We start from the raw sequence: 14,893 nt of genomic DNA, 5'->3' as shown, positions 1-14,893 counted from the left end.
AGAATGCATTTTGAAAGAATGCTATTTTTAAATAGTATGGAAGAATTACTTATGTTAATCATCTTAGTGTAGTCTACCAGAAGCAATCTTACGTACTGACAGAGGCAGTCTAGGTTATAATATATATGTTAAATGCGTGTGGATTCAAACTGTAAATTGTCTTGGTAATTATATCAAAGACCTCAATCAAAGCAAGAATGGTGCAATCGCCACGGATACTACTAAACTGTCTTTGTTCAATTTTCCAAGGTACTGTTAACCCATGCGACAACAAAACCCTCCAATATTTGAGACAGAGCATGGGATCTTATGTGAGTTTTTATCTCATATTGAGCCGATAACTGTTCCTGCGTTATAAAGGTTCTTGTGTGACCTAAATAAAATATTACCCGCATTAAGGTATGATATACAAATACTGTTGCAAGCTACGCGATATGAAGAAAATATTGTAAGATAAATTATAATATGCTTTCACCAGTACATGTACATGGATGTTTGCCTTTATTTTTGGTGTTTAAAGAGGCTACAATTACAATATTACCAACTTGAAAGAATTAACATTTAGCTGAAGAGTTATTCTGCATGGCATATTTTACAATAATAATAATAATAAAAATAATAATAATAATAATAATAATAATAATAATAATAATAATAATGTATATTCTTGCAACTAAAAGCCGCATTTCGAATGTCAGTTTTTAAAGAGTGATAAATACTAAAACAATATGACAATAAGGATAATTCAATGATTTAAATATCAAATCTAAACTGCTTCTTTGAAATAGTTAAATGCCAAAAAACCATTAAAATATCAAATCAAACAGTATCTTTAAAATCATTAAATAAAAAAAAAGAATTCAATTATTAAAATTTTATATTACCAATCTTATTTAAATAAATAATAGTTTAGAGTTTGTAAACTAACATTTCTGAGGGCCCAGTGGATAAAAGTTTTTGCAGATCTAACAGTTCTAACTTTTGTGATATAGAGGTTCTGACAGTGTCTCAGAGAATGCAAATTTTTCTTAACCCTTGGTAATAAATGGTTCAATTTATGCTCTTCTATGCACATGCATGTAAATACTTTAAGGGATGAGCCTTTGCGCCTGCTTTGCAAGGGATCAGTTTCATCATTTTTGTAATGCTTGGTGTACGAGATGTTTGGATGAAATATTTTAAGAACTTTTTTCTGGACGGATTCAATTTTTGCAGCTTGGCACTTGGTCAGTGCACATGGGTAGGGAGCAATGACTTGAATATTGCTCAGATTGGAAGAGCAAGATATGGCGTGAAGTCATGTAAAATCCAATATGGGATCTCATCTGGTTCTGATGATTTGTTAATTCTAGTGTTCAAAAAGGCATTATCCATATATCTTCAAGGGTGATGGTATAATTTCCAGGTAGAAGGCCTGTTGCCGCGTTGACATTCGACTCTGAAGCAATGAAGACACTTACCACAGATTCTGGAATTACAATGATTTTCTCTACCAGTCTTCTGATATCCCTATTGCATTCACTATTGGCCAGATTTACAGTCAGTACCTAGGTTTTGTTCCACCATTGTCTTGATGTGTTATCACAAGCGTCTTTCATCTTTCCTTCATAGTGTTCTTTCCTCAAAACATTTGATTCTATTTCTGTATTGGCGACTGAGGCCCATGTCATTTTCCAGCCACACCTGCTGATTAGCTTGTTCTCAGCTTGTTCTCCCTTACAATTTCAAGGTTGGACCGAATAAGGCTTGATTACGAACAGGTCTCTCTCTCTACGTCATCTACTTCCGATATGCAAGGTTCGTTTTCCATTGCTAAGGGAATGATCTCAACTGAACCAGTGTCACGTGCATAGTGGGCAAAACACTGCTCTGTTTCTTCTTCGACTTGCGTAACATTCCCACCTCGATCTATCAAATAATCGATTTAAAGAAAACGAGTATTCAGACATTTTACCTGTAAGCATACACAGCGTCAACTCCTTTAATCCTCAACTAATTATCTTCGTTGAAACAGAAAATGAACGTAATATTTTAAGTACTATTAAATTAATGAGTAAAGTGTAAGGTGATTGAGTCAAACTTAAATGAGTGTCACTTACCGTATGTTTTCATGTGTGTTCCCCCTCGCCATACTTGTACCTGTAGGTAAACAAGTACCACTACAAATATTACCAGGAAAACGATAATTGAGGTTAGTATTGTTATAACATATACCAATACAGTGGCCGCAAACTCACAGTCATTCATCCCAGGACATGCAGCACTCTTTTCATTTTCTGTCGCTGAAGATGATTAAAATGATAAAAAAATAAATACATTTCAATTGATACAAAAATTAGGAATAAAGTAGTTTCCTTTGAAAATAAACGCATTTCAAATAAACATTAATTTTAGATTTGGTTTTACATCACCAGCATTAATGTGTGAGAGAGATTTTAATGTTATAGAAAGTCACATTCTCACGTTCATCTACTGTCGTAAAGGGGATGTTCATTTCGGCACTGTCAACAATGTAACCGGCATGTTCCACTCTACACTTGCATCGACCACCCATGTTTTCAACAGAATGGATAGAAAAGCAATCCTCATCACCATCTGTACCGCCTGCTTCTTTTGGACATATGAGTCTGGAGCGAGACATTTCGGTTCCATTCTTTAAAAGGATCGTTTCGACAGGTTTCGGGCGGCCACCACCCACATGGCAGATGAAGTTGGTGTTGTGTGTGTTGCTTTTGGTTGCATTCAAAGTCACATTTGGTTCTGCTGAGAAAAAGTGGATAAGGGTGAATTCAATAAAGTGCATTGTCCCCGCCCAGTGGGCAAATTATGTTGTTTCAACGTTGAAACAACGTTGAACCATAACGTTAACAAGACACTGGATAAACGTTGGATTTGAAAGATGTGTCAACCTCAGATAACAACGATGTATCAACGTCAGAAAACAATGTTATATCAACCGCACACAGCGGGAAATTAGCCTGGATGTGTTTAGCAGTAGGACATGTTTGATGGCTAAATATATGTAGGGTATAAATGTATGGACTTTAAGCTCAACCTGTCTATCTATAACAGGTTACCAAGAACTGTTAACTCCATCTACCCTAGGTTCTAGATTCCGTCCGGCATTGCCAGCTCGATCTTGATTTCATATATAACCCATATCAACAATACCGGTAAATACTAGTAAAAGCGACTCCATCACAAGGTATATTTAAGCTAGTTAGCTTTTACGTTGCTCTGACACTCAGGGTAACTCCATCACATTTACAGCAACTTATTCATCCTAGTGTTAACTGACCTTGCAAGGAATTCAGTTTATTGGAATGTATTTCTGAATAACAAGCTAAGAAAATTCACTAGTTAACTAAAGACACAACAACTGTCACTTTTACTTTAAAACCCCTTTCTTATTGTTTTGATAAATTTAGTTACAGTATTGATAAACAAAGTATCAGGTTTTCAATAATTAATATTTTAAATTACAATCCATAACTGCAAGGTTGTGTCATTGACCAAAATACATTATAATGGTGTTTCGACGTGGCTGGATCAACGTTGATTTTACGTTGAATTTAGGTAGATCAACGGCAATTCAACGTATCAACCTGTTTTCAACGTTGATCCAACGCAACTATGCCTGCTGGGCGGGCCCTAGGTATTAACACCTAAGGCTGAAAAAACAAAGTTTGAAAAGCAAAGGCACTTGAGCTACCAACGTATAATGTAAAATAACAAACCTTCGGGTTAAATGGCTTAAAAGGTTTCGGTGTATAAACCAATCTCATTCTTGCGAGTAAAGATAACAGCATTGATACACAATGTAGCTGGTCTTTTCATCGCTGTAAGTGTCAGATTGTTGTCTGATGTGTAGAATTTTCTGAAACTTGGCGATCTAATGTTTGATAACATCTCTACTATTTTAAACATTATTAGATTTAACAAAATTTAGCAGTTATGCCCAATGACTAAATAAATGTGGTACATCCTGGTTAATTGCTTATGAAATTATATATATGGACCACGATGTGTAGAATAGATATTCTTTATATATTTTTTACCTTACAGTATGTATATAGAATCCCCATATGAATTGCATACTGGTACTAGCAGATGCAACCAATTTTACAATCAAGTAACTCACCCGTTGTCACTAAATATCTCGGGTACATTTGCATCTCGTGCCATTTTTCATCAATCACAAATCGACATTCGTAGGTCCCATCATCAGAACGCCCCTTGTTCTTGAAGGAAAATGTGACAGTAATATTGGTCGGGCCCGGCACACGCACATCCTTTGGGCTAATTGTTAAGTTCAGTCCTGGGTCGCATTGGTTTACCTCCCAGTGTGCCTTTACCCACTGACAAAGCAGAGCGTCTCTCTTTTTGATCATGACGTTCACCGAGGACTTGCCTGCATTTTCACCAAAAAACAGTAACCATTTCAATTCTACAGAGCCATTTTCTCGCACAAACACAGTTTTTGCGTCTTCTTGCAAAGCCTCTGAAGAACAACACGCTGGAAACAAAGTTTTAATTGGTGCGTGACCATTTAAATGTGTGTGAATGTGTCTGTTTGTTTGTGTAAAGAAAAAATAAATCTTAGTAAAATGGCATGTAGATTTTCTTAGAAATTTGTCCAATATAATGTGTTTTGTGAGGTTATTAATTGTTCAACATCATTATATTATATTTCGTCAAGAAATATTTCTATATAATTCCACCGATTTTAACTTTATTAAAAAAAACTTTGGGACCGTTCACAAGAAAAATATATTTTCTAAAAATCTAAAAATCTATTGGCGGTATCTTGTGATCATGGTCTGTGCCCTGAATACCCCGCGGCATAATTATTGGCAGCGCGAGCGAGCTACTTCCAAAGCTGTAATTAATTCTCAGCTGCACTCGGAGGAGATTCTCATACCTTGATGCATGCGCAGCAGGAAGTTAGAAAGTAAATGGCGGTCGCAGTTGCTTTAAAAAATGTGTTTGTCGATTTTGTGCAACAACAAGCACTTTCACTGGCCATATTACGCGTCTGTATGCTTGAGAACTAAACTGCTTAACTCCACAGTAGAGATACTACTGCGCATGCGTCAAGGTGTCAGAATCTCCTCCAAGCCGAGAATTAATTACAGCTTTCGAAGTAACTGGCTCGCGCTGAAAGTAATTACGCCGTGGGGTATGCAGCGCACAGACCGTGATCATAAGATACCGCCAATAGATTTTTAGATTTTTAGAAAATAGATTTTTCATGTGAACGGTCCCTTTGTTTAGCCAGTGAATTGTTTTGCTTCATTCACTCAATCCGTACTATTCTTTGACGTCATCACACTAGTCCCGCACCAACTTCAGTCGCCATTATCTACCTCTTTGTTCACACGTGCTGCCGATCGACCTGCATCAAATCTTCACAGAAAGTTCATTATTTGCCGTTAAATTTATGTTTTTATTGTTTTTGTTACATCTGTTTGTTGTTGTTGTTGTTGTGCTTATGGCCAAGTCTATGGATTATAGAGAAAGTCTGCCAGAAAACGCCAGAAAGAGATACGATGAGAAGATCGCGAAAGTGGACACAGACCCTTATGCCATACCAAAGAAAGACTTTGATACGGACAAGAAGACATGGCCAGACATGAATATAACAGACATACATGTATATCATTTTTTGATATATCAGCACTCTGCTTATACCCGTGAGCAATTTAGAAGTCATAAGTCGTTGGAAGCCTACAAGCTCTTTCAAGATGGTTGGGTCAAAGATGTACTCCACAAAGACGCGAACGGGTTCCACATAATGAAAGCAAGGGTAAGTGCAATTTGAATAAAATAATATCTTAGAAGAATGATCAAAGGAATTTTACCAGATACATGTATATTATCCTGACTTCTCTGTCGAAGGGACACACAATTCTACATAGATGACCATTTTTTTATATTTTCAAAATGGTGAACTCTACAGTAAGCATTACCGTAGCTGTGACCTTTTGGCCCAGAAAAGGTCCATGCTGGAGAAATGTTGATTTAGTTACTTGGATGTTTCATGATTAAAGGTCTATGATTTGAGAAAAATAACCTTGTTGAAATTGTTGTCTACATGTTTGTTATGACAGTACTGATAGAGATGCTGCAGGGGCTGTACATTGAAATTTATTTGTAATATGTTTGCTGTTTAGATTAAATATTTTGCCGTATATTATGTTAAATATACTTATTATAAATAAATTTTGTAGATTAACAATATCAAAATGCTTGTTACATGTGGGCTTTCCATATTTATGGCTTTTCTTTTATCTGTACTTTACGCTATGATACAGACAGAATTAATGAAGGCATTACCACATTTGGACCATAGTCTATTTGTATCATTGCTATTTATCTTAAGGGTAGCTAAAACTATTTATTCAGTGTATCAAATATGTGCATTCATTGTCTAAATTAAATTCTAGTAAAACACAAGTAACTTTGGTGTATATGTGCAAAGTTTGCAATTAAAATGGAAACCTCATTCCACAGAAACTATTTCTATACGGGTGTTTCTCTCTCTTCATATAATTATGTTTATAATGTATTAATATGTATTTCTCATACATTGTTGCAGGTTCACCATTCCATGCGAATTCGTGAAAAGCTTTTGGAGCCTTGGGTGATTGTCAATGCAGATGGGGAGATTGACTGTGCCCACTGTACATGCATGGCAGGCCTTGGGGAAACCTGCAGTCATGTTGCTGCCCTCCTCTTCGCCATGGAGACGTGGACAAGGTTAAAGAAAGAGACAACAGTAACTGATGTCCCTGCGTACTGGGCAAACCCCTCAGTGAGTCAAGAACTTGAACAACCCTATAAAAGGATACGAGAAATAAACCTGCAGTCAGCGAACAAGAAACGGTTGCACCAAGATACCCCATCTACTCCAGCCGTAGATATCACAACAACCATCCCATCCCCAACAAAAAATGAAAGAGATTCCTTCTTCAGAGCCCTTAATGCAAGGAGTAGCAAATCTGCAATTTTGTCAATAACCCCTGGCTTTTCTACCCAGTTTAGGCCCAAAGCACTGTTGGGTCAGTGGCCTGTTGACTTTTCAACTATAAGGAAGGAATGTCATCTTGAGAGCTCAGATATCAGCGAAATACGGAAACACACTAGTGACATTGACATCACCTTTAGCAAAGAGGAAGCCGCATATCTGGAAGTTAATACAAGGGGACAATCTAATTCACCATTTTGGCAACAATATAGACTTGGTAGACTAACTGCATCTAAAATTTACAGTATTACACACACGGACATAAACTCGCCTGCAATTAGTGTTGTTAAGGGCATATGCTATCCTGCATCTTTCACAAATGCTGCTGTTGACTGGGGTAGGAGAAAAGAGGGGATAGCACGAAAGCATTATGTCAAGTGCAACAGTGATCACCACCAGAAATTCTGTGTGAGGGACAGTGGGTTGGTAATTAACCCAAGTTATGTTGAGTTTGGGGCAAGTCCTGATGGGATTGTCACTTGTGACTGTTGTGGGACTGGACTGGTAGAAATAAAATGCCCATACTCCTTAAAAGATTCAACCAAGATAGATGCACCTTGGCTTGATGGTGGGAAATTAAAGAAGGACAGCAGCTACTACTATCAGGTCCAAACACAAATGTTTATTACTGATACTAAATACTGTGACTTTTTTGTGTGGACACCTCATACATTTACCTGCGAGCGAATATATAGGGATATTGAATTATGGGAATTCATTGTTAAGAAAGGTCGGGCCTTTCATGAAAGGGTTATACTGCCTGAGTTAGTTAGTGACTACTTCTCAAAGAGGAGAATCTTGAAAGCTGTTACAAAGGGCAAAGGCAAGAGCAATAATGCAGTAAACAAGTTTTGTGTTGAGGGATGCAATGGGACAGAGGATCGGCGTAGATGGATAGGTTGTGATGGCGAAAATTGCAAGGTAGAATGGTACCATCTCTCATGCCTCAGAATGAAAAAGTTTCCAAGTGATGAAAAGTGGCTCTGCCCTGATTGCAAATAATTAGGTTATGGTGGTGATAATTGAATTCTGAAAACATGTAAGTGAAGTAAACTAGCATTGTAATGTAATGTTAGTATGATCCAGTCACTTATAAAGATGTTTATTCCCTCAATGCAATGGAATGTTTTTGTTACAATACCCTGAATATAAAGAAGGCAAAGCCTGTAGATTTTGGGGATCTTTTGTATTATTAGTCCCCAGGATTGTACTTGGTCTGTGATCTAAATTTCTTTATTCAAGACAGATATTCATCAAAACTAATAGTGCAATACCTAAGCCATGATTTTGCTCACCATTTGTTTTATCATTTTTAAATTTATTCTAGATGTACTTTACAAATGTGATAGGTTCTGATGGTGAAAATTGCAATTCAAAATGGTTGTCTCTCATGCCTTTTAGTGAAGTCGAAGCTTATTTTGAGCCAGTACCTTTAAAGATGTTTATTCCCTAATGCAATGGTGTGTTTTAACTAGCTAAGTCTGTAGATTTTAGGTTATTTTGTGTCATTATATCCCAGGATTGTACTTTTCCTGTGATGTATATTTTGTTCAAGAGAGATACTAGTCCAACTGATAGTGCAATAAGCAAGCCATGATTTTGCTCATTTTCTTTTATCATTTTTGTTTATATTTAGTCTAGATGTGTTTTCTTTATTCTGTGTTGTGTTAAAACAAGTGTGCAATAAATAATGCAAAGTCATTCTGAAACTTCTTAAAAATTATTTCCAAAATGTTGGAAAATTTTCCTGAGGACTGGTATTAGAGTGTCAAAATGTTCATGTAACACCAGCCGATTATCTTAAACGAAAGCTCAAAGTTTCATAATAAATTCTTGTGATGATGAACTTGTAAGTTTTATTTCTTAAATACGATGGTATCTGCTTTTATTACAACGTATATATGAATATAAAGAATAAATAAAGAAATCAAAATTTCTTGTAAGAAACTTTATTTGTGACTATTTACTTATGCATAAACTTATTCTTGTGTATTAATACTGCAAACAGTAAACACAACTCCAGAGTTGAATACATGTTGTTATCATCCATTTTGCAAAATTATACTAGTCAAATGGCACAACAGACAGACAAAGATTTGTCAAGCAACAGCAAACTTTGACAATCTTGTCTATGGTCGGGACATTTTCACCTTTTTTCAATTTTAAGAACTCTATAGGTATAATGCTCTCAAAGATTTTGAACTTTCTACAAACCAGCCCTATTATTCGTTCAACATGAATACGGACATTTGCAATGGAACGTGTATTCTCCACCTCTAGAGGTTGCAACTGAGGATGGCCACGGGTAAATCCTGGGCGAGCTACCGATGCCTGATAAAAATTAACAGATTCATCAATAAGAAAACCTCTGTCAACCATAACAATATCTCCAGGTAATAGATTTTCTAGTAAAGTAGAATCTTCTGTTACGTGCTTATCAGACGTTCGTCCTCCCCACCCTTCAGATATCCAGGTAACTACACCTTGCGGAGCCATTCCTAGCAGATATTTTACAGTATGAGAACGCTTGTAGATTGAATATGTGAACACTTTGCTCAAAGCACCACTGGGCTTTTCTATCCTCAGTTCAAAGCAATCTAATACAATGCAAACTTTCTCACCAAAGCCTTTTCTGAACACCATAGGCATAGATTCTCTAAGATCCTCTCTTTCTGGCCAGTTGACCAAGAAACCTAGCCTCGCATTAAGAACATCAAGTGTAGCATGAAAACTTCTCTGAACTGTTGCTTGTGAGACATTTAACTGATCTGCAATATCCTGAAAAGTGTAATTCATTCTAAGTCTTATAAGACAAAGCATAAACTGATTTTCTTTGCTTAAGCTTCTAAAATTGTTGCTCATTTGACATTTCACTAGTTCAAACACTAACATCTATGCTTGGTAGACCAGTGTAAAATATAGCTTTGCTAGGATCTATCTCATAAGTTTCAAATCTGTACAGACCCTGGCGTTTACAACCAGCTTTGTCATTTCCTTCTAACTCTGCTACTCTAGCCCTGTTGTCAGCTACAATTTGCTCAGTGACTTGTCCTGTTAACTGGGTTTGTGTGTCTTTGGTGTTATTGACATATTCCTCAGCTTCACAGTCAGTTTCATGGGCAAGTGTTGGTTGATCATCATTATCTAAACCTGTGTTGCTTTCACTCAAGCAGTCATTGTTTGTTTCAGTGTTTTCCTGTCTTTCGTTGTCAAGTTCAAGTCTCACTTTCTTGAGGTTTAAAAGAGAAGACACTGCATCAGAAATCTTTCTCTTTTCTTTACACTGCTTAGCCCTTCTGAATCTGTCACTGTTAATTTGTGGAGTTGAAGCCCGCTGGCTATAACCCAGATTTATTGTTGGCGCCCAGGAAGGATTTGTCCTGTCATGCAAATAAGCCTTTGTCTCTGAAATAAAAAAAATAACATGTAAAATTACAATGATGAATAACATGGAAATAAAATTATATAAAATGGTGTATTTACAGATGTAACAGACTGTGTATATACAGTAGAAATAATAATTATGTTTCCGTTGTACGACGTTTTAAAAGCGTCAGAATGTTTTAATCCCTATCCTGTGAATAGAAGGGGGCGGACAAACAATGGAAAGCCGTCTAATCCCTTCAAAATTCGAACGCAAAAACACAATAGTTTAGGCGTAATAACACACAATACCTTAGGCGAGTGAACCCCATGACGCCTGTTTCTGTGGTCCAGCGCGAGCGCGACAATCCGCTGTGACTAGGTGTAGTTAACAGCAGGATACATCAGCCAGAAAGTGCCCATTGTTTGTTGCGGCGATAGGATTATAGCTTTAAGATGCTAGAACCCATGCTAACCCGTGCCACTCCCGTGGCCACCTATCCTTATGTTCACTAGCTTGGCACGCGCAGCTGATCATGTTTTAAGTGTTGCAAGATAACTGCTAGTTTAATTTAGTATCAGTTATTTAATTCAATATGAAGTGTTCTGTGGTCAAAAATTGAATTTGATAAACATGCATCAGCATCGTACATCAGCATGATCAACAAATCACCCCGTCTCAAAAAGTTTAAAGATGCTCCGTACACAAATTTTCATCATCGCGACCTGTGTAAAAATTGATTACTGTTTAGAAATAACAAAGAAAGAAACATTATTAAAACAATTTATTCACATTACAAGCTGACGTGTTGCCTCAATTACTACATTAAGTTACATTTTATATAAAATAATAGAGCGAATCCGTAAAAGGATAATAATAGAAAATCTTAATAAATAAATAAATAAATAAATAAACAGGCCCGCAGCCAGGGGGAGTTCAAGAGGTTCGAAAGAACCCCCTTTTGCTGAAAAAAGGTCCACTCTGGGTAAAATTTGACATAAGTACATGGGGATTTTTCGGTAAAAGGTCTACTTTTTCAGAAAAAGACCTCCCCCCCTTTGAAATTGCTGGCTACGGGCTTGATAAATAAATAAATAAATTATTTAAAGAATTAAGTAAATAATTAGATGACATTAAGAATCACATAAAAAAGATAAAAATTAGATGGTATAAATCATTAACACCAGTATAGACAGATGTGTATCTGGTTATTTGATGGGACCTTTTGGCACCGCGTTAGGGGAACGAGCACATTAACTAACTTCTTTTTTGATTAAAGTGAGTGTCCTATCATTTGAAAGCCAACAAAATATTTCATTCCACATTAGAGAAATTAGCCTCATAATTACATTTGTAATTTTATAACTGGGTTTATGTAACTCTTCGCTGTTCAGTAACAGTTATAAAGGAAAGTTAGATTTTGCTTGTATGAAACACACTTTTTATTTTGATAAAAATCGATTGCGCATGCAGCATATTGATATAAGGCTTTCGATGATGATTGTGCATGAAACGTCAAGTCATTTTTCCTTTTCATAATAGTGCTGGGCACCCAGGTGATGAATCTTTTAATCGACGTGCATCTCCTAATATTGTATAGGCATGATTTCAGGTTGTTCGGCAGCGATGACGATTGCGTTCAAAATGAGTTGTTTGCAGCATAACGCTCTTATGCTTTGTGATATATGTGAATAAACCTAGCTTACTAAATAACTATTACCAAAGTGAAGCATGGCTTTAGGTTTAACAGTCCAAGATTTATTCAATATGGGCAGTTAACTTGGACCAGTCTTGTTTCATTAACTTTGCGAATGGAAGTCTCCGTCGTCAACGTAAATTTCCAATATGATTTTACATCACTTATCTAATTTAACAATCTTACTGTTTAGGTTTTGTTTAAGGTTGTATGAGAAAAGATAATGATCGCGTTTAACAATAGATTGAGGGCTACAGTAAGTCCCTCCTCTTTGGGCGATGTCGAAGACTGTTAATTCAACGTACTTTCATAAACATGTAGTGTGACCACACTGTCAGCCATCCCCCTTGTTGCACGTTGCAAGCGATTTGTCTCATAACTATGACAAGGCGTTCTTTTTTCTCGTTGTTGTTTAAAAACGGACCACTTTGTCAAGGCTAATTGCTTAGCTCTTTGCGCGTCATATGTACTTAGCTCTTTGCGCGTCATATGTAAACGCTAAGATATGAATGTTATACCGGGTAGTTGATTGTTTTGCCCGGGCGCCGCACTTATGCTTTCTTACTAGAGCGATCTAGAACAACTAAGTCGCTAGTTTTCCCTGTTTGTAACTGTAGCAAAATATGTTCGACATGCCGTTTCTGCACGACAGCCGGAGACACAGTAATTGTATGAGGCATGGTTTAAGCTTGTTCGAGAGATAATAACAGTCGCGTTTAACAAAAGATAGTAAGACCCCCTCCTCTTTAACTGATGTCTTACACTGTTAATATTGACCGCACTTTCATATATTATGTAATACACTGTCAGACTTTCCCCTGTTGCACGTTGGCGTTGGATTGTACTTGTGCCTCTGTCAATGCACCTCATTTAGTTTAAATATTTTTACCGCACAAACTTTTGTGGTTTAGAGTTACCTGTATTACTTTAGTAGTAGGAATAGGATGCTTGGACAAAAAGCTTCTAGTCAACTCGCTTAGACCTAGGGTGTGATGCTGTTATCATCCGAGGAAACACCTACACTGAATCCTCTACCTGAAGTCCCAAGCTGAAACAAAAAATGCCCCTTGAACCGGTCCATTTTTAAAGCGTCGAATCATTTTTGATATCATTGAGCGTCTTAAAACGAAAGCTTTTAAGTGACAAAAACAGAACCGTGTGGTGATTATTTATTAAAGCGTAGGTTTATTCATCATGATCTATTTTGTAAACAATATTTGCCTAGATTTTACTTGGATTGATCATCGTCACTGTTTGGCTACTCGCCTATAATGCGTGCTGAACGACAGACAACTTATAAATATCATCTGTGTTACTGTGTATATGACCACGTTAAGTTAAAACAGAACGGTGTCGGTGATTTAAACCATCCAACATATTTATATTTCTCCTTTTAAAACCAGTGTTAGGTTAACATCAAGTCAAAGCAAGCCTTGCAGATTGATTTTGTTTAAATTTTCGTAAATTAAGTAAAGCTAAGTAAAGCCTGTTTCTAGTTCATCCATGCTATAAAACTGCATAAAGGATAACAAGTCTCTGTACCCAATTAACTTTCACAATGTCCTGTGCTTTAGAGACCCATGTTATACAATAAAATGAGTATGGCCTGAGAGAAATATAAATATGAGACCGTGTATGAAGATGTTTCAAATAATAAAAATCAAGAATTTAAACATGTTCGGTACATGCACATCACTTAATAAGTCATTTCACAAAAATGGCATCTAATTTTTCAGATAAACCTCCACTTTTATCGATCTCAACGCCTTGTCTGATGTTTACATGTAGGCGGTATACTCCAATATTAATTGCGAACAATATCAACAGCGACTCGAGATCGTTGCCTGTCTTTCACACTGTTACACAAACTTTGAAAAACACTTTGAAAAACCTTATCCCTATTTCCTCACCCTGACGACGGGAACAGCCCACTATTCCGCAGACAGGCATGCTTTTAAATTAAAACTTGACGAATGTCCCCGGTATTGTGCTTTGGTGCGCAGAGGTACATAATGGCGGACAGAGTTGCGTACGCAGCTTCAGCTACGTCACCAGAATAGAACGGATTGCTAATGTTTAAGCAACACACCCGTGAGATCAGCTGGCACAGGGTGAAAAAGTTAAGGCGTACGTACGTGACTCTAATGAAACCTTCTCAGACACAATTCCTCGAGGGGTAGTAGACCTCATGGTCTGATTTATAATTTAGTACAGTACAGTCAACCAGACGCTTACAGCTGTTTTACTCTTACAAATTGCATTTAAATTATTCACAAGCCTAATAATTACCAGCACAATGTGGAAATCTTATCAAGACTGGAAGCTTGGACCTGTGGACCAGAGTATTTCACTGCGTAGGTAAATAATTTTATACCCCCACATTCTTGTTATTTCTCTCCCACATTGAAGAATGGGAGCACTGCTATGATGTTCAGGCAAATCAAAATGTGAATCAATACTTAACTCACCCAGCATTACCAGCAACGCAAAGATAGCAGCTGTCTGCGTGTTTGGATCATCTTCACATATTTGGATCATCTTCACATGTTTGGGTCATCTTCACGTTTGGGTAATCTTCACATGTCATTGTTACCGTTCTATTTCTGTTTTGATAACTGTTGACTAACGTGTAAACAGAAAAAAAACAATAAAGTCAGACATATCCATTTCTCATAGCCTGCCAACTGCACATAATTTACGTCACGTGATATTATAAACATTCAACGTGGCAGTGAAACTTCGCTACCACAATAAGGTTTCATTACATTTTTCAAGTGCGAATGTACAACTTCACACTCTTTATATT

General features: G+C 36.8%; 3 protein-coding genes across 7 annotated transcripts; 1 reads left to right on the top strand and 2 right to left on the bottom strand.

The window, feature by feature from the left end:
• Positions 1–692: 692 nt before the first annotated feature.
• LOC147760743 (uncharacterized) lies at positions 693–14,773 on the bottom strand. 4 transcript variants are annotated; one of them, XM_087017048.1, is made up of 5 exons: positions 14,556–14,773; positions 4,142–4,516; positions 2,464–2,763; positions 2,100–2,282; positions 693–1,908 (listed from the first exon to the last, which is right to left on the bottom strand). In XM_087017048.1, exons 1-5 carry the CDS (start codon positions 14,623–14,625, stop codon positions 1,751–1,753), a joined length of 1,086 nt encoding a protein of 361 aa, XP_086873174.1. In that variant the 5' UTR covers positions 14,626–14,773; the 3' UTR covers positions 693–1,750. The 4 variants fall into 4 exon arrangements, with proteins under 4 accessions (XP_086873174.1, XP_086873177.1, XP_086873175.1 ...); XM_087017051.1 differs by having other exon boundaries at positions 2,100–2,139; XM_087017049.1 differs by having other exon boundaries at positions 2,464–2,760.
• Positions 5,315–8,968, top strand: LOC147760745 (uncharacterized). The gene is made up of 2 exons (XM_087017047.1): positions 5,315–5,806; positions 6,599–8,968. The coding sequence occupies exons 1-2, from the start codon at positions 5,441–5,443 to the stop codon at positions 8,027–8,029; spliced, it is 1,797 nt and encodes a 598-aa protein (XP_086873173.1). The 5' UTR covers positions 5,315–5,440; the 3' UTR covers positions 8,030–8,968.
• On the bottom strand, positions 9,377–14,495 carry LOC147760744 (uncharacterized). Of its 2 annotated transcripts, XR_015335414.1 has the most exons (3): positions 13,998–14,495; positions 13,005–13,135; positions 9,377–10,432 (listed from the first exon to the last, which is right to left on the bottom strand). XR_015335414.1 is itself a non-coding variant. In XM_087017052.1 (2 exons), the coding sequence occupies exons 1-2, from the start codon at positions 14,035–14,037 to the stop codon at positions 9,906–9,908; spliced, it is 567 nt and encodes a 188-aa protein (XP_086873178.1). In that variant the 5' UTR covers positions 14,038–14,112; the 3' UTR covers positions 9,377–9,905. The 2 variants fall into 2 exon arrangements, 1 of the variants encoding a protein (XP_086873178.1); XM_087017052.1 differs by lacking the exon at positions 13,005–13,135 and having other exon boundaries at positions 13,998–14,112.
• Positions 14,774–14,893: the final 120 nt, after the last annotated feature.

Source organism: Lingula anatina, chromosome 7 (assembly GCF_051362555.1).
Source record: "Lingula anatina isolate TDL-2025a chromosome 7, LinAna3.0, whole genome shotgun sequence".
Taxonomy (NCBI): domain Eukaryota; kingdom Metazoa; phylum Brachiopoda; class Lingulata; order Lingulida; family Lingulidae; genus Lingula; species Lingula anatina.
Note: the sequence above shows the minus strand (reverse complement) of the source record. Positions and strands in the feature narration are given on the sequence as shown.

What these genes read in the sequence shown, in the direction of transcription:
- LOC147760745 (XM_087017047.1), top strand. Translation starts at nt 5,441, where the DNA reads ATGTTTTTATTGTTTTTGTTACATCTGTTTGTTGTTGTTGTTGTTGTG. An exon ending in TCCACATAATGAAAGCAAGG is followed by an intron (nt 5,807 to 6,598) that starts GTAAGTGCAATT and finishes ACATTGTTGCAG; the next exon opens with GTTCACCATTCCATGCGAAT.
- LOC147760744 (XM_087017052.1), bottom strand. Translation starts at nt 14,037, where the DNA reads ATGCCTGTCTGCGGAATAGTGGGCTGTTCCCGTCGTCAGG. An exon ending in GGGCTGTTCCCGTCGTCAGG is followed by an intron (nt 10,433 to 13,997) that starts GTGAGGAAATAG and finishes TTTTTATTTCAG; the next exon opens with AGACAAAGGCTTATTTGCAT.
- LOC147760743 (XM_087017048.1), bottom strand. Translation starts at nt 14,625, where the DNA reads ATGATCCAAATATGTGAAGATGATCCAAACACGCAGACAGCTGCTATC. An exon ending in TGCGTTGCTGGTAATGCTGG is followed by an intron (nt 4,517 to 14,555) that starts GTGAGTTAAGTA and finishes CTTTGTTTCCAG; the next exon opens with CGTGTTGTTCTTCAGAGGCT. An exon ending in GAGATATTTAGTGACAACGG is followed by an intron (nt 2,764 to 4,141) that starts GTGAGTTACTTG and finishes ACTTTTTCTCAG; the next exon opens with CAGAACCAAATGTGACTTTG.